The sequence below is a fragment of the Artemia sp. Qi Xiang Cuo genome, chromosome 21 (assembly GCF_049724085.1).
Source record: "Artemia sp. Qi Xiang Cuo chromosome 21, ASM4972408v1, whole genome shotgun sequence".
Classification (NCBI taxonomy): Eukaryota; Metazoa; Arthropoda; class Branchiopoda; order Anostraca; family Artemiidae; genus Artemia; species Artemia sp. Qi Xiang Cuo.
The window spans coordinates 37,672,736-37,699,512 of NC_142814.1; the positions used below are offsets into that span (position 1 = coordinate 37,672,736).

A 26,777-nucleotide genomic window follows, 5' to 3' on the forward strand; every position below is an offset into this window, starting at 1 on the left:
TACATTTTCTTGATTTTTCAAAGTTCATTTTGGATTTCCTTCGTTGAAATGCAAGAGTTGGAATATTTCAGTACTGTTTTGTTATGCTTTACCTTGTCAAAGTTACATTCTCTTGATTTTTCAAAGTTCATTTTGAATTTGTGTTGTGAATTGCAAGAGTTGGAATATTTCAGTAGTGTTTTGTCGTTTTTTACCATATCACAGTTACATTCTCTTGATTTTTCAAAGGTCATTTTGAATTTCTTTCGTGAAATGCAAGAGTTGGAATATTTCAGTAGAGTGGTGTCATGGTTTACCTTGTCACAGTTACATTCTCTGCATTTTTCTAAGTTCATTTTGGATTTCTTTTGTTGAAATGCAGGAGTTGGAATATTTCAGCAGTGATTTGTTGTGCTTTCCCTTGCCAAAGTTACATTCTAATGCTTTTCTAAGCTAATTTTGAATTTATTTCGTGAAATGCAAGAGTTGGAATATTTCAGTATTGTTTTTTTGTGGTTTACCTGGTCATTGTTACTTTCTCATCATTTTTCTAATTTCATTTTGAATTTCTTGAGTGAAATGCAAGAGTTGGAATATTTCAGTAGTGTTTTGTCGTGGTTTAACTTGTCACAGTTAAATTCTCTTGATTTTTTCAAAGTTTTTATTTTGGGTTTCATTTGTTGAAATGCAAGAGTTGGAATATTTCAGTAGTGTTTTGTTTTGGTTTACCTTGTTACAGTTACATTCTCTGGATTTTTCAAAGTTCATTTTGAATTTTATTCGTGAAATGCAAGAGTTGGAATATTTCAGTAGTGTTTTGTCATGGTTTACCATGTCACAGTTACATTCTCTTGGTTTTTCAAAGTTAGTTTTGAATTTCTTTCGTGAAATGCAAGAGTTAGAATATTTCAGTAGTGTTTTGTCGTGGTTTACCATGTCACAGTTACATTCTCTTGATTTTTCAAAGTTCATTTTGGATTTCTTTCGTTGTAATGAAGTAGTTGTAAGATTTCATTATCTTATTTTTGTAACTTACATTGTAACAGTTACCTTCTCTTGATTTTTCAAAGTTCATTTTGAATTTCTTTCGTTGAATGCATGATTTGGAAGATTTCAGTAGTTTTTTGTCGAGGTTTAACTTGTCGAAGTTACATTCTCATGATTTTCAAAAGTCATTTTGGATTGTTTTCCTTGAAATGCAAGAGTAGGAATATTTCAGTAGTGTTTTGTAGTGTTTCACCTTATTACAGTTACATTCTCTTGATTTTTCAAAGTTCATTTTGGATTTCTTTCCTTGAAATGCAAGATTTGGAATATTTCAGTAGTGTCTTGTTATGCTTTACCTTGTTACAGTTACATTCTCTTTATGTTTCAAAGTTCCTTTTGTATTTCTTTAGTTGAAATGCAAGAGTTGGAATATTTCAGTAGTGTTTTGTCGTGGTTTACCATGACAAAATATTTTTCAGTGCTTTGTTGTGCTTTACCTTGTCACAGTTACATTCTCTTGATTTTTCAAAGTTTATTTTTAATTTCTTTCGTAAAATGCAAGAGTTTGAATATTTCAGTAGTGTCTTGTTGTGCTTTATCTTGTCACAGTCACATTCTTTTGATTTTTCAAATTTCATTTTGAATTTCTTTCGTTGAATTGTAAGAGTTAGAATATTTCAGTTGTGTTTTGTTATGCTTTACTTTAAAACTGTTACATTTTCTTGATTTTTCAAAGTTTTTTTTTGGATTTCTTTCGTTGAAATGCAAGAGTTGGAATATTCACTAGTGTTTTGTCATGCTTTACCTTTTCACAGTTACATTCGCTTGATTTTTCAAAGTTCATTTTGGATTTCTTTTGTTGAAATGCAAGAGTTGGAATATTTCAGTAATTTTTTGTTGTGCTTTACCTTGTCACAGTTACAATTTCTTAATTTTCAAATTTAATTTTTAATTTCTTTCGTGAATTGCAATAGTTGGAATATTTCAGTAGTGTTTTGTCATGGTTTACCATATCACAGTTACATTCGCTTTTTTTTTCAAAGTTAATTTTGAATTTCTTTCGTTGAAATGCAAGAATTGGAATATTTTCAGTAGTGTTTTGTCGTGGTTTACCTTGTCACAGTTACATTCTCTTGATTTTTCAAAGTTCATTTTGGATTTCTTTCCTTGAAATGCAAGATTTGGAATATTTCAGTAGTGTCTTGTTATGCTTTACCTTGTTACAGTTACATTCTCTTTATGTTTCAAAGTTCCTTTTGTATTTCTTTCGTTGAAATGCAAGAGTTGGAATATTTCAGTAGTGTTTTGTCGTGGTTTACCATGACAAAATATTTTTCAGTGCTTTGTTGTGCTTTACCTTGTCACAGTTACATTCTCTTGATTTTTCAAAGTTTATTTTGAATTTCTTTCGTAAAATGCAAGAGTTGGAATATTTCAGTAATTTTTTGTTGTGCTTTACCTTGTCACAGTTACATTCTCTTGATTTTCAAAGTTCATTTTGAATTTCTTTCGTGACATGCTAAAGTTGGAATATTTCAATGGTGTTTTTTAGTGGTTTACCATATCACTGTTACATCCCTCTTTACTTTTCAAATGTTCTTTTGATTTTTTTTCATAAAATTCAAAAGCTGGAATACTTAAATAGAGTGTCGTCAGGGTTTACCTCGTCAAAGTTATATTCATTTGATTTTTCAAAGTTTATTTTGGATTTATTTTGTTGGAATTAAAGAGATGGAATATTTCAGCAGTGATATGCCGTTGTTTACCTTGCCAAATTTCCTTCACATGATTTTTCTAAGCTAATTTTGATTATATTTAGTAAAATGAAAGAGTTGGACTATTTCAGTAGTGTTTTGTCTTGGTTTAACATCTCACAGTTACATTCTCTTGATTTTTCAAAGTTCATTTTGAATTTCTTTCGTGAAATGCAAGAGTTGGAATATTTCAGTAGTATTTTGTCGTGGTTTACCATGTCACAGTTACATTCTCTTGATTTTTCAAAGTTTTTATTTTGGGTTTCTTTCGTTGAAATGCAAGAGTTGGAATATTTCAGTAGTGTTATGGTATACTTTACCGTGTCACAGTTACATTCTCTTGACTTTTGAAAGTTCATTTTGAATTTTTTTCGCTGAAATTCAAGTGTTGGAGTATTTTAGTAGTGTTTTGTTGTGGTTTACCTTGTCACAGTTACATTCTCTTGATTTTTCAAAGTTCATTTTGAATTTCTTTCGTGAACTGCAAGAGGTGGAATATTTCAGTAGGGTTTTGTCGTGGTTTACCTTGTCACAGTTTAATTCTCTTGATTTTTCAAAGTTCATTTTTGAATTTCTATTGTTATAATGCAGTAGTTGGAATATTTCAGTAGTGTATTGTTGTGTTTTACCTTCTCACAGCTACATTCTCTTAATTTTTAAAAGTTCATTTTGGAATTCTTTCGTTGAAACTCAAGGGTTGGGATATTTCATTTGTGTTTTGTCGAGGTTTACCTTGTCAAATTTTCATTTTCTTGATTTTTCAGAGTTCATTTTGAATTTTTTTCGGTGAAATGCAAGAGTTGGAATATTTCAGTAGTGTTTTGTCGTGGTTTACCTCGTCACAGTTACATTCTCTTGATTTTTCAAAGTTCATTTTGAATTTATTTAATTGAAATGGAAGAGTTGGAATATATCATTATTGTTTTGTTATGGTCTAGCTTGTCACAGTTACATTTGCTTGATCTTTAATAGTTCAGTTTGGATTTCTGTCGTCGAAATGAAAGAGTTGGAATATTTAAGTAGTGTTTTGTCGTGTTGTAAACTATTAAAAATAAATTTACTGAACTTTAAAAGTTCATTTTGAATTTATTCAGTGAAATGAAAGAGTTGGAATATTTCAGTAGTGTTTTTTCGTGGTTTACCATATCACAGTTACATTCTCTTGTCTTTTCAAAGGTCATTTTGATTTTTTTTCTTGAAATACAAAATCTAGATTACTTCAATAGTGTGTAGTCAGGGTTTACAGTGTCAGAGTTACAGTCATTTGATTTTTCAAAGTTTATTTCGGATTTCTTTTGTTGAAATGCAGGAGTTGGAATAATTTAGTCGTGTTTTGTTGTGCTCTATCTTGTCACAGTTAAATTCTTTTGATTTTTAAAAGTTCATTTTGAATTTATTTCGTGAAATGCAAGAGTTAGAATATTTCACTAGTGTTTTGTCGTGCTTTATCTTGTCACAGTTACCTTCGCTTCATTTTTCAAAGTTCATTTTGAATTTCCTTCGTAAAATACAAGAGTTGGAATATTTCAGTAGTGTTTTGTCGTGGTTTACCTTGTCACAGTTACATTCTCTTGATTTTTTAAAAGTTTTTATTTTGGGTTTTATGTGTTGAAATGCAAGAGTTTGAATATTTCAGTAGTGTTTTGTTATGCTTTACCTTGTCACAGTTACATTCTCTTGATTTTTGAAAGTTCATTTTGAATTTCTTTCGTTAAATGTAATAGTTGGAATATTTCAGTAGTGTTTTGTTCTGGTTTACCATGTCACAGTTACATTCTATTAACTTTTCAAAGTTCGTTTTGAATTTCTTTCGTTGAAATGCAAGAGTTGGAATATTTCAGTAGTGTTTTGTCGTGGTTTACCTTGTCACAGTTACATTCTCTTAATTTTTCAAAGTTCATTTTGGATTTCTTTCGTTGAAATGCAGGATTTGGAATATTTCAGTAGTGTTTTGTTGTGCTTTACCTTGTCACAGTTACATTCTCTTGATTTTTCAAATTTCATTTTGAATTTTTTTCGTGGAATGCAAGAGTTAGAAGATTTCAGTAGTGTTTTGTCGATGTTTACCTTGTTGAAGTTACATTCTCATCATTTTCCAAAGTCAGTTTGGATTTTTTTCCTTGAAATGCAAGAGTAGGAATATTTCAGTAGTGTTTTGTAGTGGTTTACCTTATCACAGTTACATTCTCTTGATGTTTCAAAGTTCATTTTGTATTTCTTTCGTTGAAATGGAAGATTTGGAATATTTCAGTAGTGTCTTGTTATGCTTTACCTTGTTACAGTTACATTCTCTTTATGTTTCAAAGTTCCTTTTGTATTTCTTTCGTTGAAATGCAAGAGTTGGAATATTTCAGTAGTGTTTTGTCGTGGTTTACCATGACAAAATAGTTTTCAGTGCTTTGTTGTGCTTTACCTTGTCACAGTTACATTCTCTTGATTTTTCAAAGTTTATTTTGAATTTCTTTCGTAAAATGCAAGAGTTGGAATATTCCAGTAGTGTCTTGTTGTGCTTTATCTTGTCAGAGTTACATTGCTATTATTTTTCAATGTTCATTGTTGGTTTCTCTCCTTGAAATGCAAGACTTGGAATATGTGATTTAAGTTTTATAGTGGTCTACCTTATCATTGATACATTCTATTGATTTTTCGAATTTCAGTTTTGTATTTGTTAAGTTGAGATGCAATATTTGTAAAATTTAAGTATTGTTTTTTTATGGTTTACCTTGTCACAGTTACATTCGCTTGATTTTTCAATGTTCATTTTGGATTTCTTTCCTTGAAATGCAAGAGTTGGAATACCATTTTTCGTTAAGTGTCAGAGTGAATAAATTCATTATCAACATCCTTTGTCAGATACATCAAATAAAATTGACATTATCTAAATTTCAGAATGAATAAATTCATTATCAACATCCTTTGTCGGATATGTCAGATAAAATTGACAAAATCTAAGTATCGGAGTGAATATTTTTTTTATCAACATCCTTTGCCAGATAAATTCGAATAAAATTGATAAAATATAAGTGTAAAAGTGAATAAATGTTTCTTTCAACATCCTTTGTCAGATACATACAAATAAAATTGACAAAATCTAAATTTAAGAACGAATAAATGCTTTAACAACATCCGAGGATACGTGCGCGCACGTAACCTCGTCCAAATTAACCTTAAAAAATGAAATAAAGCTATGTCGACTTTGCATGTCTCTCTCACTATGTATGCTCCGTCGCGGTGTACACTCCATGTCTTTCTTGTCAATTTTACCTGATTTAGCCGATAAATAATGTTGATAATGCATTTAAAGGATGTTGATAAAGCATTTATTCACTCTGATACTTAGATTTTGTCAATTTTACCCCATGTGTCCAAGAAAATGATATTGATATGGAATTTAATCACTCTGATACTTGGATGTTATCAATTTTATCCGACATATCCGACAAAGGATGTTGATAATGAATTTAGTCACTCTGACACTTAGATTTTGTCAATTTTATCCGATGTAACTGGCAAAAGGATGTTGATATAAAAAAATATATTCACTCTAACACTTAGATTTTGTCAATTTTAATCCATGTATCCGAGAAAAGGATGTTGATGCAGAATTTAATCACTCTGATACTTAGATTTTGTCAATTTTATCTGACAGATCTGATGAAGGATGTTGTTAAAGCATTCATTATTCATTCTAATATTTAAATTTTGTAAATTTTTATTCTATGCATTTGACAAAGGATGTTGATAAAAAAAAATTTTCACTCTGACACTTCGATTATGTCAATTCTATTCGATGTTGCTGGCAAAGGTTATTGATAAGAAAAAAATTTATTCCCTCTGATGCTTATATTTTGTCAATTTTATGTGACATATCCGACAAAGAATGTTGATAATGAATTTATTCTCTATGACACTAAGATTTTGTCAATTTTATCCGATGTATCTGGCAAAGGATGTTGATAAAAAAATTATTCACTCTAACACTTAGAATTTGTCAATTTTTATCCTATGTATCCTAGAAAAGGATATTGATATAGAACTTAGTCATCCTGATACTTCGATTTTGTCAATTTTATCTGACCTATTCGATAAAGGATGTTGTTGAAGCATTAATTTATTTTGAAATTTAGATTTTGTCAATTTTATTTGATATATCTGACAAATGATGTTGATAAAAAATATTATTCCCTCTGACACTTAGATTCTGTCAATTTTATTCTATGTATCCGAGAAAAGGATGTTGAGATAGAATTTAGTCACTCTGATACTTAGATTTTGTCAATTGTATCTGACATATCAGATAAAGAATATTGTTAAAGTATTTATTCATTTTGAAATTTAGATACTATCCGTTATATCCTCCAAAGGATGTTGATAATGAGTTTAATCATTCTGAAATTAAGATTTTATCAATTTTATCCTACGTATCCGAAAAAAGGTTGTTGATAAAAAAAAAATTTTCACTCTGACACTTAGACTCTTTCAATTTTATCCTATATATCCCAGAAAAGGATGCTGATATAGAATTTAGTCTCTCTGATACTTAGATTTTGTCAATTTTATCCGACATATCCGATAAAGGATGTTGTTAAAGCATTTATTCGTTCTGAAATTTAGATTTTGTAGATTTTATTCAATATATCTGATAAAACATGTTGATAAAAAAAATTAATCACTCTGGCACTTATATTTTATAAATTTTATTCGATGTATCTGGCAAAGGATGTTGTTAAAAAAAATATTCACTCTGATACTTAGATTTTGTCAATTTTATCCGACATATCCGACAAAGGATGTTGATATTGAATTTATTCATTCTGAAATTTAGATTTTGTCCATTTTATCCGACGTATCTGCCAAAGGATGTTGATAAAAAAATGTATTCACTCTAACACTTAGAATTTGTCAATTTTATCCTATGTATCTGAGAAAAGGATTTTGATATAGAATTTAGTCACTCTGATACTTGTATTATGTTAATTTTATCCTAAATGTCCGATTAGAGATTATTATTAAAGCATTTACTCATTTTCAATTGTAGATTTTTTCTAATTTTTTTAGATGTATCTTACGAAGGCTTTTGATAAAAAAAAATTTATTAACTATGAAACTTGTTTTGCTTAAATTTTACCAGAAATGTCTAACAAATCATGTTCATAAGAAAATTCTTCATTCTTCCATTTAGAGGTTGTTAATTTAACATACGTTTTTGTTAAATCATGTTGATAAAAAAAAATTTATTCAATCTATCACTTCGAATTTGTACATTTTTTCCTACTTATCCAAGAAAAAGATTTTTATATAGAATTTAGTCCCTAGGATGCTGACAATTCGTCAATTTTACAAGATCTATCCGACAAAGCATGTTAATAAAAAAAAATAATTCACTCTGATACTTACATTTCGTCAATTTTAACCAACATATCCGACAAAGGATGTAGATCTAGAATTTATTCATTCCGAAATATAGATTTTGTCAATTTTATTTGATGTGTCTGACAAAAGGATGTTGATAAAAAAAAAATTTTCACATTGGCACTTAGATTTTGTAAATTTTATCCCATGTATCTGACAAAGGATGTTGATAAAGAATTTATTCATTCTGCAATCTTGATTTTGTTAATTTTATCCGATATATCTACCAAAGAATGTTGATAAAAAAATTTATTCGCTCTAACACTTAGAATTTGTCAATTTTATCCTATGTATCCGAGAAAAGGATATTGATATAGATTTTAGTCACTCTGATCCTTAGATTTTGTCAATTTTATCCGATGTATCTGCCAAAGGATGTTGAAAAAAAAAAAATTTATTCACTCTGACACTTTTATTTTGTCAATTTTATCCGACTTATCTGACAAAGGATGTTGAGATAGAATTTATTCATTCTGATATTTTGATTTTGTCAATTTTATCTGCTATATCAAATAAAGGATGTTGTTAAAGCATTTATTAATTCTGAAATTTAAGTTTTGTCATTTTTATTTGATGTGTCTGACAAAAGGATGTTGATAAAAAAATTTATTTACTCTGAAACTTATATTTTGTCAAGTTTATTCGATATATCTGACAAAGAATGTTGATAATGAATTTATTCATTCTGAAATTTAGATTTTGTTAATTTTATTTGATGTATCTGACAAAGGATGCCGATAAAAAAAAATTTATTCACACTGACACTTAGATTTTGATAATTTTATCCTATGTACCCGAGAAAAGGATGATGATATAGAATTTAGCCACTCTGATACTTAGATTTTGTCAATTTTATCCGAAATATCCGACAAAGGATGTTGATAATGAATTTATTCATTCTTAAATTTAGATTTTGTCAATTTCATCAAATGCATCTGCCAAAAGATGGTGATAAAAAAAATTATTCACTCTGAGATTGAGAATTGGTGAATTATATCCTAAGTATCCAAGACAGGGATATTTATTTAGTATTCTAATACTTTGACACTTAGATTTTGCCAATTGCATCAAATCTATCTGCCAAAACATGTTGATAAAAAAAAAATTATTCACTATGACACTTATGTTTTGTCTATTTTGTCTGGAAAATTCGACAAAGGATGTTTATTTAGAATTTATTCATTCTGAAATTTAGATTTTGTCAATTTTATTTGATTTGTCTGAAAAAGGATATTGATAAAAAAAAATTTATTCACAATGAAACTTAGATTCTGTCAATCTTATCCTATGTATCCGAGAAAGGGATGTTTATATAGAATTAATCACTCTGATGTTTAGATTTTGTTAATTTTATCCAACACATCCAACAAATTGATGTTGATAGTTACGTTATTCATTCTAAAATTTTGATTTTGTCAATTTTATTTGATGTATCTGACAAAGGATGTTGAAAAAAAAATTTATTCACACTGACACTTAGATTCTGTCAATTTTATCCTATGTATCCGAGAAAAGGAAGTTTATATAGAATTTAATCACTCTGATACTTAGATTTTGTCAATGTTGATAGAAATATTTATTCACTTTTACACTTATATTTTATCAATTTTATTCGATGTATCTGGCAAAGGATGTTGATAAAAAAACATTCACTCCGATACTTAGATTTTGTCAATTTTATCTGACATATCCGACAAAGGATGTTGATAAAGAATTTATTCATTCTTAAATTTAGATTTTGTCAATTTTATTTGATGTATCTGACAAAGGATGTTGATAATGTATTTATTCACTCTGACACTTAACGAAAAATGGTATTCCAACTCTTGCATTTCAAGGAAAGAAATCCAAAATGAACTTTGAAAAATCAAGAGAATATAACTCTGACGATGTAAACCATGAAAAAAAAAGACGGAAACATTACAAATATTTAATTTCAACATAAGAAATCCAAAAACTTAACTTTTAATAATACCTGTAATTGAAATGTGGCGAGTTAAAGGACGACAAAACACGAATGAATTATTAATACTCTTGCATTTAAGGAAAGAAACCCAAAATGAACTTTGAAAAATCAAGAGAATGTAACTGTGACAAGGTAAAGCACAACAAGACACTACTGAAATATTCCAACTCTTGCATTTTACGAAAGAAATTCAAAATGAACTTTGAAAAATCAAGAGAATGTAACTGTGATATGGTAAACCACGACAAAACACTACTGAAATATTCCAACTCTTGCATTTCAACGAAAGAAATCCAAAAGGAACTTTGAAACATCAAGAGAATGTAACTGTGACAAGGTAAAGCACAACAAGACACTACTAAAATATTCCAAATCTTGCATTTCAAGGAAAGAAATCCAAAATGAAATTTGAAAAATCAAGAGAATGTAACAGTGACAAGGTGAATCACTACAAAACACTAATGAAATATTTCTACTCTTGCATTTCAAGGAAAAAAATACAAAATGAACTTTGAAAAATCAAGAGAATGTAAATGAGACATGTTAAACCATGACAAATCACTACTGAAATATTACAACTCTTGCATTTTACTAAATAAATTCAAAATGAAATTTGAAAAATCAGGAGAATGTAACTTTGGCGATGGGAGGTGCATAGAATCACTGGTGCTCTATTAAACTTCCAGCATATCAACGAAATAAAATAAAAGTGAACATCTAACTATAAAGTGATTTTAGCTCTAACAAGGTAAATCACGATGAAACGTTAATGAAATTATTAACCTCTTGCATTTCAAGAAAGAAATTCAAAATGAACTTTGAAAAATCAAGAGAATGTAACTATGACAAGGTAAAGCATAACAAAACACTACTGAAATATTCCAACTCTTGCATTTCAACAAATAAAACCCAAAATAAAAACTTTGAAAAAATCAAGAGCATGTAACTGTGACAAGGTAAACCACGACAAAACACTGCTGAAATATTCCAACTCTTGCATTTAACGAAAGAAATTCAAAATGAACTTTGAAAAATGAAGAGAATGTAACTGTGACAAGGTAAACCACAACAAAACACTACTGAAATATTCCAACTCTTGCATTTCACGAAAGAAATTCAAAAGGAACTTTGACAAATCAAGAGAATGTAACTGTGACAATGTAAAGCACAACAAAACACTACTGAAATATTCCAACTCCTGCATTTCAACAAAAAAAATCCACAATGAACTTTGAAAAATCAAGAGAATGTCACTGTCACAAGGTAAACCACGACAAAACACTACTGAAATATTCCAACTTTTGTATTTAAGGACAGAAATTCAAAATGAACTTTGAAATATCAAGAGAATGTAAATGTGACAAGGTAAACAACGACAAAACACTACTTAAATATTCTAACTATTGCATGTCAAGAAAGAAATTCAAAATGAACTTTGAAAATCAAGAGAATGTAACTGTGACAAGGTAAAACATAACAAAACATTACTGAAATATTCAAACTCTTGCATTTCAACAAAAGAAATTCAAAATTATCTTTGAAAAATCAAGAGAATGTAACTGTGAAAAGGTAAAGCACAACAAGACACTACTGAAATATTCCAACTCTTGCACTTCAACGAATGAAATTCAAAATGAACTTTGAAAAATTAAGAGAATGTAACTTTGACAAGGTAAACCACGAAAAAAAACTGCTGAATTTATTTTTTTTTCCTCTTATTCAAAGACCTGTAAAAAAAAAAGTTGAAAAAATATATCATGTTAAAAAAAAAGGGGGGGGGGGGCCCAATGGTGGAGGGCGGAGGCGGCCGTCGGGGTTGGAGATAAGGGGCCTTAGGGGAGTTGATGTCTCTGCTGGTTACGGTCGTTGGTGCTTATGATCCTTGATGGTTCGTACTCACATACACCTTACTGCTTGATTTGCAAGGATTTCTAAGGTTAGTTCTGAATTTCAGTATTAAAATTCTTTTCTTACCATCTACATCTCTCTTAGTATCAACTTTTTAGTATACTAAAACGTTAGACCCTATTTTAAATTGACAATACTGTTCAAACATCACTTGTGTATTATACAGACCACATCGGAGAGGTAAAGATAGGTCAACTCACAGTGTCATTCTATCGTCGTTAGCCATTTTCATAGACTGATGTTGTTTCAAATTTATAACAAATTACCTGAGTTAACAACCCCTTCGGGGTTACCTTAACTTCTAATCAGTTTAATCCTTTTTTTCTCCACCTTCATACAATCCAATCATTAATTAGAATCATTCACACTCCTATTATTCAAAACATGAATTAATATCGTTCATAGTGTCAAATATTGGAATTCCTTTTCGCTTTTTGCAAAAATATCAATCAAAACAATTCCTAAATACACACTTTGACAATCTCTAGTTTTTAATTTAAAAAAACAAAAACAAACACAAACGAAAAAGTAAAGTGTAAAACTCACTCTCTTTGAAAAACCGAAGCAGACTATACCCACCAAACACCTGTCTGGTTGGCCTTGGTAAGTCAATAACCCAACTAGCACAGGACGGAACATAGTCTACCCAAAGTATAATGCCATGTGAGAGGATAGTCACTCTCTTTGAAAAGGTGTAGAGGCGCGATAGAATAACATGGAAATTCCTAGGGGCGCGATAGAATTCAATATATACAATCTACATATATATATATATATATATATATATATATATATATATATATATATATATATATATATATATATATATATATATATATATATATATATATATATATATATATATATATATATATATATATATATATATATATATATATATATATATATATATATATATATATATATATATATATATATATATATATATATATATATAAACAGGAAGTACGAAAATAGAACTTAGTTCACAGCTTATTTATTGCAAAACCACTATCGCTTAGTAATATATACAATCTACTTATATATATATATATATATATATATATATATATATATATATATATATATATATATATATATATATATATATATATATATATATATATATATATGTATATATATATACATATATAAATTTCATCACGTTTAGTTTTACCCATCAAAGGTTACGAGCCTGAGAAAATTTGCCTGATTTACGAAAATAGGGGGAAACATCCCTAAAAGTCATAAAATCTTAAAGAAAATCACACCATCAGATTCAGCGTATCAGAGAACCCTACTGTAGAGGTTTCAAGCTCCTATCTTCAAAAACATGGAATTTTGTATTTTTTGCCATAAGAAAGATCACGGATGCGTGTTTATTTGTTTATTTTTTTTTCATTTATTTATTTTTTTCCCAGGGGTAATCGTATTGATCCAGTGGTCCTAAAATATCGGGAGGGATTATTCGAACGGAAATTAAAAGTTCTAGTGCCTTTTTTAAGTGACCAAATAAACTGGAGGGCAACTAGACCCCCCAACACGGCCCTTTTTATCTCAAAATCGTCCAATCAAAATTTTTAGACAGCCATTTTTTCAGCATGGTTGAGAAGTCGAATAAATATACCATTGGAGATTTTATGACCCCCCACAGCCCCTGGGTAAGGTCTTTATGTAACAAAATTTGTCCATTGTTGACGTGTATTGGGAAGTATGCATACATTTTTCGGGTGAGGGGGGCAAATTTTCTACAGGAGGGATTTTCCATGGGACAATTTGTCGTGGGGAGGGAAGTTTTCAGGAGGTGAAATTCTTAGGGAAAATTTTACACTGGTGAAATTTACCAGAATTCCTATACGAGATTCTTCTTATGTCTTGCTTTCTCTTTGTTGATTTAATTTTACACGTGGAGATGTTAAGGGTAAGTGTCGGTGTAAATTTTCACCAGGATTGAATTGTATAGAGCAGTGGTTCTCAGACTTATTTAGACACTGTAGCCCTTTTTACCCACAATATATTTTAGGTGCCCCTCCTCAGTTACCGATAGGCCTACTATGTAAACTATAGCCAAAATGTAAATAAAATTACCAGTCCTAGAGGTAAAGGGTTGTTTTATTTTTTGTTGGCTGGCCGTGTACCCCACCCCTAATAAATTTTATGTACCCTCCCAAGTGGTACGAGTACCACAATCTGAAAACCACTGGTCTAGAGAATAAATCGGCTAGGAGGAGGGATTTTTCCGTGGAGGTGTAGCCAGATTTCCTAGCATTATTTAAAACACGAATAAAAATGTAATTAAAAAAAAAGCTTTTTCAATTGAAAGTAAAGAGCGACATTAAAACTCAAAACGAACAAAAATTCTTACGTATGTAGGGGGATTGCTCCTCCTCAACACCTCGCTCTTTACGCTTAAGTTTGAATTCTGTTCCAATTCTTTAAGAATGACTCCCGAACTATGTTCTTTTAATTAGAACAATAAGAAGCTTTTTCTAAAGTACTAAAGAACTTTAGCGTAAAGAGCGAGGTGTTGAGGAGGAGCAACCCCCTCATATTCGTAATAATTTCTGTTCGTTTTAAGTTTTAATGTTGCTCCTTACTTTCAGTTGAAAAAACTTGCTTTTTTATTTAATTCAAACACAAAGGCGCATAAATAGTTATATTCTTTGTTTTTTTTTTCTGCAGTTCCAAATACGCATAACTTATTTGTCAAGCATTTTTGAATTGATGATCTGAAAAGGTAATTTTTAACGAACGATCCAAAAACTACAACATAATTGGTAGAAGTATTACTAAGGAATTTACCTGCGTTTTTTCGTGCTTATCATTTACTCGATCAAGTTCAAGTTGGGCTGTTTCTTTTTCTTTTTGTAGCCTAGCAGACTGTCCGTGAATCTTGTCAAGTTGAGCTTGTAAATTTTCATTGTCATATGCTAGCTTTTCCTTATCAGCTTGAAGCTGCAACAGAGAATTTATATATTAAACGGGTATATTTCCTTATTTTCTCGATCAACACGACCAAAACAGAAAATTATTCATATGACCCGAATTAAAAGAAAAAAAAATCAGTGTTGATTAAAAATTGCACCTATTACTTTCTCTGTATATTTCTGTATAGTACATTTCCCTGTTTTCAATCTTCTATGTATAAATGACAAGGTCAGTAAGGTTAGCTAAAAATGATATGAGATCAGGAAATAAATAGAACGGATAGCGAACATCACCCAAGACAGGGAGTAACATCAGGGTGGCGAACGTAGTCCACCCTTCAAACTGTTATTTTTAAGATAGAACATATCATTCTCGCATCTTGGACCGTAACTTCCCAAAAAAAATTGTAAGTTACAATCAGGGTGGTGAACATGCTCCACCCTTCAAACGGTTATTTGAAAACAGAACACATCATTCTCGAATTTTGTGCCATAGTTTCCAAAAATAAAATCACAGGAGAACCAGCACTCTTAGAAGACTGAACACAACTCTCAAATTCAAAAAAGCCTTCTCGTCAACCTTTCATTATTCTTGCATTTTTGCTCATAATTCTTTTAACAAAATGAAAGCAGAACCAGAATTAAAAAAAAAACTTAAAGTGACTCTCAAATTCTAAACAGTATTCTTGTGGAATTTTGGTTTTTTGGCTAATAAACTTACACAGTTTTTCTTATTTTTCTCTGCCATTTCTTAACATTTTTTATTTGTACCCAGTTTTAAATAGAATGAAAGTGTGGCTTTTATAGACAGACTAATATTGCTTATAGTTTAAACCGTTTGTAGCTTATTAACCCCTAAATAAGCAGGCATATGCACATGTAAGCAGAAGACGGAATATATGGAAGGAATCCATTTATTGAATCCAAATTTATTCACTCCAATCTGAATCGCTCCAAATTTGTTATTTATATCTGTTTAAGTTAGTCAAAATATATGCAAGTACTTACATAGTATGGCAAGCAATCACTTTTTGAACGAAGCTGCATAGGTTTTGCAACCAACCAACCCCCTTTTCGAGCCAAATATGGCCTTCGACCAATTATTCCCGACGTGGGGCGCTGGCCCCATCGGTTGGGCATGGCATTATTTTGTTGGGCCATGGGTAGGACGTGCACCCTTCGGCTGACTGTGCTTTAGAACTTTAATTAGTAAAAAAATCATGTGAATGACGTCCCATCAAATGCATTTAAGGAGCAAAAAAGATCTATAATTGTACCAAGATACCGAGTTAATGGCCTTTTAATATTTCTTCGGATGAATACACTTGAAATTTTGAATAACAAAATTTAAATACCACAAGGGGGTCATTAGGGTCTTAGAAATGCCTAGGTAGAGCATAGCCTAAAATCAGTTGGAAACCACTGCCTTAGAGTATCCGGAAAAGTTTTTTTTTTTTTTACTTTATTTTCTCCAGTTAATGAGAGCAATCCCAGTTGCCCAATTGTCTTCAAAGTCCTGTGGACATGGTTAGTTATGAATTTTTGAAAACCTTTTATTTTGGCTCTCCAATTGCTTTCCAATAGATACTCTTAGGTAATTTGAATTACCTTTATTCCATTACTATCTACCGTAGTTCTGCTCTAGGATGGATGGATGATAGTCTGTATATCAAATAGTAAAATGACACCATTTTTCTACAATTCTGAAAAAGGCTCATGCCAGATTTGCCTCTCACTCAGACTATCTGTCTAAACTTTTCTTTGATTAGCCATGGCTCTTAACTTTTTCATCAAAGTCCACCAACTTGATTTTAGTTCAATTAATTGCCTTGTGAACCCCTTGTTTAATAAAAATCAGCAGAATTAAGCCACCCTATAGGCAAAACCAGTATAGACATAAAAAACACACTTGCTTTCTATTTGAAACCTAAGTGGAAATGAAAAATATTATAAATTGCAGAAAAAAAGCTATTATGGTTTATTTGACAAAAAAAATAATCAAAATTTCACGAGAATGCTGTTTTGAATTTGAGTGTCACGTTCAAAATTGCGAGAATGATGTGTGGAGCAAATTAGAGTTGTGGGCCACGTACACCAGTCTGGATATAACGTTAAGCGTCAGTTTGTTTCTTTTGGCCCCAAGGAAATATACGTCGAATCTTACGCGAAGTTTTGGTAAGTTTACAGCATTACCAAAACTGAAACCAAAACATAACATAACGCTGAAAGAAAACGAGAAGAATAATTTGACAAAAAGTCAAATTTTTGGGAAAATTTTAGTGAAGGGCGGAAAACATAAATTTGAAAACATCTTACACATCGACTCAAAGCTTTCAGGAAAATTTTGCTGGTTTTTAAGAGGGAGGTACGCTGAGGAATAAATATTGGCAGAACATTTAGTTTAGGAAAAACAGGTTTAAAACTTGACTATTCTGACACTTACGTATATTCAGTTTGTTTCCATTAAAATGTTGACGAGTTTTACGTAGGTTAGATAAGTCTACCCTGTTTTTTTCAATAATATTTAAACTCAGACGATAGGCTTGTTGTATATTGACTTCCAAAATCGGTCAGTTTGTAGTCATAATAACAGTAATTAAGAAGTTTTCTTTTTATGATTCTATTACAAAAATGTTAATGACTTTTTGTAGAATGCGTCAAAAATAAGAATTATTCCTTTAGATATTTCTTCCAGGCTCGAAGCAATTACTGTAGACTCTTAGCAATTACTGTGAGATGTTAGTAGCATATTATTAAATGATTGTCCAAATTTAATTTTTCACTTCATGTTTTAATGTAAAGTGAAAGCTGAAATATTAACCTTATTTTTTGAAAAGACGATCCGACCAAGCACAAATTCAGGAGTGTTTTCAGTGGGGGGGGGGGGCGGAGAATAATAGCGAAATATATTTCATTTCATAACTTGAAATAAGAAGTCCCAGAAATTCAATACAATGTTGGCTTCCGGGGAGGGGCTTAGGCACCGAGGGAAATCAATTAATATTAATATTACAGTAATTAATAATTATTGTAGCCAGGAAGGCTACAATAATTTTCCCCTAGTGCAAGATTTATATTAAGGATTCATTGAAATGTTGTAAATTTTGCCATAAATAAACTAAACTTATGGGAGTATTTTTTTTCCCTTTCTTATATATTTCATTTCATAACTTGAAATAAGAAGTCCCAGAAATTCAATACAATGTTGGCTTCCGGGGAGGGGCTTAGGCACCGAGGGAAATCAATTAATATTAATATTACAGTAATTAATAATTATTGTAGCCAGGAAGGCTACAATAATTTTCCCCTAGTGCAAGATTTATATTAAGGATTCATTGAAATGTTGTAAATTTTGCCATAAATAAACTAAACTTATGGGAGTATTTTTTTTCCCTTTCTTTTGCATGTTTACCGACAGTCGCTTTAGCTAGTTTTATCTATAAACGAAAAAGCAGTGTTGTTAGAAAACATATTCATATAATTGTTAATAACATTTAATTTGAATTTCATATTTTATTATAGTTTAATGGTATTTATAATATTTGATTACGATTTAACTATATTTTAATTATAGTTAAATTTTATAGTTATAACTATAATATTTAATTATCATAATAAAATTGAACTTTCCTTTATATAATTCTGATGACACTATATTTATCTATTTTTCTACCTTGCGGATTCGCAGATTTCCAGCCCAGAAATACAAAACCATTTTATTTCAGCAATACAGGCTCATATTGTGACACTATTTCTGCCTATATCATTATTTCATTCTGTCAAGTTATTTTTCTAACAGAATTTCAAAAGGAATTTTCTAAATCTTCACTCAAGGATTCTGCTTGGTTTTCTATGAAATAATTTTAGTCTTTTAAGTCTTTCCTTAGCCTTGAGCTAAACCCTTTTATGGAATTTCTGAAAGTGATATATAGCTTTACCGAGCTTACAATAATCCAACTAAAAGTTGGAAAAATTTATTTAATTTTGATTTTTTGATATTACGATATCGATAACACTAAAATGAAATGGGAAAACGAAAAACTGGTAAAAAATTTAATACGACAGCGAACTTCGTAAGAAAAAAAATATTCTTTTTTTTTACAAATAATACAATTTCAATTGTTTCGGCTTTAGACCCGGAATCCTTCATCAATTCGAAAAAAGTGAGAAAAAAAGACTTCTAGACGTGAAGCCAGTTTTTTCTGAAATTATTATTATTTGTACAAAATATTTTTGTTTTTTTTTGTCATAAAGTTCAATGTCTCATTAAAACTCTTAACCCTTTTCTTGACATTTCCATTGCGTTTTAATTATAAATCAGAAGGCAACATTGTCTAAGAAATTATCTGTGAAATCATTATTATCGATAAATGATATTAGCCGATATCAGGATTGCAGCGGTCGCTAGCAACCTAGTAAGAGACGATCACGTCCAATACTAAAAAATGTGATAACCCATAACATCGCAAAATAGTGTCAGATCAAAACAAGAAGTACACTATTAGAACCACCTTGTCCAAAACCCATATACAGGAAGCGTACGGCCCCTTGGTTTGAATAATGAGGAAAATCTATTGACTTTAAAATCAAGAAAAGTGACTGAAACAACGATATTCTGCATCGACAGCATTTTTGATTTTTCCTTTCTTTTCCTCAGATAGCGGGGCACTGGAACATTGTAGAAAGATGTTTAATGGCTCTTTTTAAAGGCAGTTAATGTGGTTAAAACCTTTTGTGATTAAAAACAATATTTTTTTAAATGAAATAAATTTTTTACGAAAACTGTATTTTCCTATATCACAATATATAGCTATTCATCTATAGATATTTTGAACGTTAAAAGCTTCTCAAAGTTTCGTCCTTAAAGGTCTATAGAACAAATCAGTCTTTTCCAGAAGGTTCAGCAAAGAAAAAAAAGGAAGACTGTTTTCAGAAAACAATATAGGTATGTAATATACCAAAATTCTTTTCAAACATATCTATATTAAAATTTCTGGGAATTATAACAGTAGGATTAACTATAGATTTTAATGGAAGAGAATCCTTTTTATATAGCACATGGAATAAAAACAAAGATTTCGAACAACAAATAGATACTCAAACAAGTATAAAATGCAATAACAACCTAACGAATCTCATTTTCAATAATCTCATTATTCATCATAGTCATGTACTTACAAGTGCTGTTTTGATCATTTAGATTTTTCTAACGTGTCCTCAAATCCACCGTCAAACTTCTTGCGCATTTTCGGTAAATCTCATCAGCATAATTTGACAACAATTTCCATGTCAGCTCGTGGAAACTTGTTTTTTTTTATTAAAATTTTATGAAACAATTTTTTTTTTATAAGACTTCGGTATGAACTTTAAGCTATTTATACAACTAGGTTTTCAAAGGCTTTTTATATTTCACTGCTGAATATTTCGTCAAACGTTTTAAGCCTTTTCGTCACGACATAATTATGTCATTTACTAGCTAATTTGCTAGCGGGAAGATAAACATACCACGTGATGCACCTTTTAATGCTCTTTTTCAATATGTTAATCACAACAGTTGCAAAACCATATTAAGTCCTCAAATGACCCCTTACTCTGACATATTGTTCTTTTTTTTTTTTTTTTTTTTTTGCTTCTTGAGTTAAGATATTGGATAGAAAAAACTACACCATTTGATTTTCCAATCAATACTCTTTCCAAATTTAATAATTACTATTTATATAATAACTAATATAATAAATGATATCAAAACGGAATTCTGATAAGTCTAAAACGTGGTTCAAGTAGAACATAATGCCGTTGCAAAGAAAATAATAGGGTAAATTTTTATGAAGAGGTTGATAGGGTGCCCCAGGATGGTGATGATATGTGAAGTATGATACTGGGACCACCAGCGAGGTATGCTTTCCCCATTGATATATTTTCAAACAATAACCCTGGGAAACCTATGCTGATGCATTTGAATTGTCGAGGGTTAAATAGTAGTTTTAGGTATATTTCTGAGTTGTGTGATAGTGTTAGTGATATAAATATTGTTGGGTTGACTGAGGCTTGGCTCAGTCAACCCAACTGTCAAATCATAATGATTTGCTACTTCATATTAATGGTTACACGTTTTATAGGAAGAATAGAATGATACATCAACATGGTGGGCTTGCAGCGTATGTAAACTCAAGCCTTACTTCTAAGGTAAGAGAAGATTTATCAGTATCTGTTGAAATGGTGTTTGAGAGTATGGTTTTGCAGGTTGATATAAGGATATATTTTACGTAGTAATTGTAAATAGAACTCCTTCAAGGTCGTTACAACAATTTATGGATTATATGGAGTCACAGATGATGCAACTACTATCTTCGGCCCATTGTTTTTGTGATGGGTGATTTTAATATTGATATGAAGAATAGGGAAAATGTGGTTCGTAATAATTTTTGTAATCTTATGTTTAGTTTTAATCTTCACCTAGTAATTGATGTTTGTACTTGTAATACTGAGACGTCTGAAACTTTCATAGATAATATTTTTTCGAGTGTTAGATATGATAGCCCAATTGTAATCCTAAATTATATTTCCAATCACTGTTCAATTATGGTATGTATAAATATTGAAAAAGACATGCATAATGATTCTGAGAATAGAAATAGACAATACTCATATTCTGATAAATCAATTATTAATGAAATGAAAGAGCGATTTGAGGAATGTGATTGGAGTTGTTTAAGTGAAAGCGCGAATTATGGTGACAGGTTTGCACTGTGGTATGAAAAAGTCACAAATTTGATCAATGAAGTGTGTATTAAGATAACTATAAAGGGAAAAAAAATGAAAGAAGTGCAAAAAAGCCATGGATATCCCGCAGTCTTTTGACAAACATCAGGAGGAGGCATGCATTGTATAAGGTTAGTAAAGTTACTGACCGAGAATTTGACCCAAATATTTATAAGAATTATAATAACGCGCTCAATAAATTGTTAAGAAAAGCAAAAAAGGATTATTACTCGACAATGTTTGAGTCGTGTAGAGATAGCTCTTCGAAGACTTGGAAAGTTATTCGGTCTATAATTGGAGGAATTGATAAAGAGCCATGTGGAAGTGAACAATACCAGGCAGATTTTAATGAAAAACTGGCCGATCATTTTTCTAAAGCAGGCAATGAAATTAGACAGTCAGTAAGTATACATAAAAATGATCGGTCGTTTCACCAGTATATTGGATAAGCTAGTAAAAAAAGTATGTTGCTGCAAAAGACGAAGGAAAGTGAAGCGTTAACATTGATTTCCGGAATGAAGAATAATTCCACTGGATCAGATTTTCTATTCCTCTGTTTCCTGAAATAAATTTTTCCAGTTATGAAGGATCAACTTGTCATACTATTTTAATGGATGTTTTAAAGATGGAATCTTTCCTGTACTATATAAAACTGAAAAAATAGTGCCAATTTTTAAGTCAGGTGACCGAGAAGATCCTAGCAACTATAGATCAATATCACTGCTTCCGATTATAGCTAGAATAATGGAGAAGATATTATGCCTAAGAATTGAAACATTTCTAGAGAAGAAAGTATTTTTCTTCAAGAACCAATTTGGTTTCAGAAAGAAACATCCTACAGAGCATGCAGTTAAGTTTCTTACAACGTTGGTTAATGATGGCCTTGATAAACATCTTCAAGTCATAACTGTATATTTAGATGTTTTAAAAGCGTTCGATTCTGTGGACCATGAAATTCTATTGTGTAAATTAGATAATGCCGGTATCAGAGGAAGTGCTCTGAATCTGTTGAAGTCTTACCTAAGTGATGGAAAATTATATTTGGATGATGAAAAGTAAGCTACATGTGAATATGATGTCGAGTCTGGAGTCCCACAGGGATCTTTCATTGCTCCACAATTATTTGCTGTATATATTAATGATCTATGTGAAGTTTTATCTAATATTGTTGATTCAGTAAACAGTGGAGACCCAAATGTGATCCCTGTAAAAGCGTTAATTTTATTTGCTGATGATACTAATTTAACGGTTTGCGCGAGAACTGAAAACGAGTTGATCCGTGCAGTCGAACATGACATAAGTTTGATTGAAAAGTGGACTAAGTTGAATAAGCTAAAAATAAATTTTAATAAGTGGAATTTTATGTTGTTTGCTCGTTCTAAAAAGTATTATCCTTGGGTAGATAAGTTGAGGTGTGGGAATTCATTTATTAATAGAGTACACTCGACTAGGTATTTAGGCATTATTGTAGATGAGACGCTTAGTTTTTCAGATCATATAAATTGTATAGCATCTAAAATTGCCCCTAATGTTGGAATTATTAGGAAATTGAAGCACATTTGTCCGAAAATTGTCCTTAGACTTTTGTATTTTTCACTTGTCCATTGTTACCTTTTATATCTTTTTCGGTAGGGTCTTCAACTTTTCAATCCCATCTGAAACTGACTTAGAGCTTTGCAGAATTCTGCCATTAGGATTTTAGCAAATTATGGACCGAGAGATTCAGTGAGAAATGTGTACTTGAAACTGAATATTCTTCCTCTAGCAGGCATATTCCTTTTTTATCGATCTATGCTAATGTTTGATATTATTAATAACCTTACCTCAGAATGTTTTAATGGCATGTTTGAATAACTGGTGTGGATCTTCACAATTATATTACAAGAAATGCAGATGGATTTTGTCGGCCACGGTGTGAAACAACCCGGTCGCAGTTTTCTGCTCGGCAAGTTTTGCCGAGCTCCTGGAGTCATTTACCCATTGGGGTTGTGCGTGAGTATGACCGAAGTAGTTTCCGGGGAAAATTGAGGGACTTTTGTAATAATATTTATCAATTTGTTTAAGTTTTTTTTGTTTTTTTAGTAGTGCCATAATGTAATTTTTGGTTGTGTTGTTTTGTTAGCCCGTCGGCGGGGGATATTGTTATGTTTTTGTTTATGTATATTGAATTATGTGTTGGAAGTTGGAGTTGGCCTAACGAACCGAAAGGTTCCTTGGCGTTTGTTTTTTGTAAATTATGTGTTAATAAAATTTTACTCCTGGAAAAAAAAATGCTGTTGGAAAACAAGAAGAAAATTTGCAAAAATTTTGGGAAAATATGAGTGAACAGCGAGATCAAAAATTTGAGAATATTTGGTGGATCAACTAGAATGTTTCAGGAAATTTTTAGTGCTTCTTTTAGAGGGAAGTGCAAGGAGAACTTAAAATTTGACAAAAAAATACATTTAGGAGAAATAAGCCAATAATCTGGTCTATTTTGACGTGTACGTATATTCATTTTGAGACAAAATTGCAATATTGACCAATTCTACGTAGTTAGTTTTGATAGCTAAATCCTGTTTTTTTTTAATTATATTTAAACCATGGGTATGGGCTTACTGTCTATTGTTTCCAAAAATTTATCTGTTTCTAGTCATTACGATTAAGAATAATTAAGGATTATTATTAAGAATTATAAGAATAATTAAGGAGATTTTGTTCTTATGACTCTACTACAAAACTACTAGCGGTTTTTGGCAGAATGGGTCACAAACAATTATCATTTCGTCAGATAATTATTCTCTGCTCGTAGGTTATTACCCTACAATTATTAATAATATTTAATTTTAATGTCATTTTTAATTATAGTTAGCAATATTAATTATTACTGCCATATTTAATTATTAGTAATATTGTTTATGTTTAATTATAATTTATCTGTATTTCAATCGCAAGTAAAGTTTATAGTTACAACTTCATATTTATAGTTTTAGTTACATAGTTATAAACTTTATAGTTATAAACTTTAAAGTTTATAATATTTAATTTTTCCTTATATAATTCTGAGAATAGTATATTTATTTAATGGGTACTTTTTAATTAAACGAAACACATTCAAGAAGTGACGTTAGGCTAATCCTATTGAAATATAATCTTCATAGAAACTTTAGTTTATATAATAATATAATTTAGGCTGTATATTTGCAGGGTGGTGGTGGGGAAGTATTTGGACAGCACACCTAACCTAAAATAACCGAATCCCATCCGACCCCCCCACACCAATGTGCAAATATCTAGCCCAAATTATATAAGTCCAATGCATTCTATCACCAGTCACTAGTCTTTGTGGTTATGAAACCGGTTTTTTGAGATCTAACCTAAGTGTAGTTAAATAAAAAAAAACAAGTCTCTTTTAACTGAAAGTAAGGAACGACGTTAAAAGTTAAAACGAACAGAATTTATTCCGCATATGAAAGGGGCTGTCCCCTCCTCAACGCCTCGCTCTTTACGCTAAAGTTTTTTATTGTTTAAAAAAAATAGAGTGCTGAGAAAGTAAAACTTTACCGTAAAGAGCGAGGCGTTGAGGAGGGGACAACCTCTTTCATATACGGAATAATTTCTGTTCGTTTTAATTTTTAACGTCGTTCCTTACTATCAGTTAAAAAACTTGTTTTTTTTATTCAATTTTTGAACGTTTTTGTATTAATGCAGGTTTTCATTCTGGCTCACCGTACATGAATAAATCTTTTTTTTTAATAATGCCGGGAAATCCGGCGTCCCCTTCATAGCAAGGTCCTTCATGGAAAGATCCTCCCATATAACCCCTGACCCCCCACCCCCACTACCAGAAAAAATCCCCCCTGAAAACGTCTGTATACTTCCCAATAACCAATACTATATGTTAACATTGGGTATAGTTCATAACTTTCAGCCCACCCCCCGGGGGCTTCGGGGGATTAAGTCATCCTAAAAGACACAGTTATCACATTTTCGACCATGCTGAACAAAGTGGCTATCTCAAAATTTTGATCGGGTGACTTTGGAAAAAAATGAGCCTGGGAATTGGCCTAGTTGCCCTCAATTTTTTTGGTCACTTAAAAAGGGCACTAGATATCTGAATTTCCGTTCCAATGAGCCCTCCTACGATATTCTAGGACCACTGGGTCGATATGATCACCCTTGGAAAAAAAAAAACAACAAAAAAAAACCAAACAAAGACGCATCCGTGATGTTTCTTCTGGCAAAGAATAGAAAATTCAACATTTTTGTAGATAGGAGCTTGAAACCTCTACAGTAGGGTTCTCTGATACGCTGAATCTGAAGTGAGGTTTTCATTAATGTTCTATGAATTTTAGGAGTCTTTCACCCTTTTTTCGAAAATCAGCCTAATTTTCTCAGGCGCGTAACTTTTGATGGGTAGGATTAAACTTGATGAAACTTATATATTTGAAATCAGCATTAAAATCTGATTCTTTTGACGTATCTGTTGGTATTAAAATCCTGTTTTCTAGAGCTTCGGTTACCATTAAGCCGGGTCGCTCCTTACTTACAGTTCGTTACCACGAACTGTTTAATTCTTGAGTGTGTTTCGTTTAATTAACAAGTACCATTAAATGTTCTGTTGTATGAATTCGCAGATTTCCTATCCAGAAATAAAAAGTAATTTTATTTCAGTCAAACAGGCGAATTGACACTATAGCTGCTTACACCATTATTACAGTCCGTAAGTTATTTTGTCACATTACATCCGTAATTATTTTGTCACATTACAGTCCGTAAGTTATTTGTCACATTATTTCAAAAGCAATTTTCTAAATCTTCGCTCAAAGCTTCCACTTGATTTTATATGAAAGAGTTTAGCCTTTCAAGCCTTTGCTTAGCCTTGAGCTAAAACATTTTATGGAATTTCTGAAAATGATATATAGCTTTACACGAGCTTATAATAATCCCGCTCAAAATTACAAAAATCTACTTGATTTTGATTTATTAATTGTGCGATATCATTCCAATTAAAATGAAGTGGGAATATTGAGAACCTTGTAATACTGTTAATACGACAGCGAACTTGGCAAGAAAAATAATAGGAAATTTTGTTCAAATAAT

The 26,777-nt window shown here is 30.8% G+C and overlaps 1 protein-coding gene across 4 annotated transcripts in view; it reads right to left on the reverse strand.

The window, feature by feature from the left end:
* Positions 1 to 26,777, reverse strand: part of brp (ELKS/RAB6-interacting/CAST family member bruchpilot) — a 381,921-nt gene that overhangs the window by 145,597 nt on the left and 209,547 nt on the right. For all 4 annotated transcript variants that reach the window (XR_016143547.1, XM_089107019.1, XM_089107018.1 and 1 more), the window contains one exon: positions 14,809 to 14,961. Coding sequence is in view for 3 of the 4 variants with exons in the window: in XM_089107019.1 (XP_088963145.1) it covers positions 14,809 to 14,961 (153 nt within the window). In the remaining variant the exon portion in view is untranslated. The remainder of the gene's footprint in view (positions 1 to 14,808; positions 14,962 to 26,777) is intronic.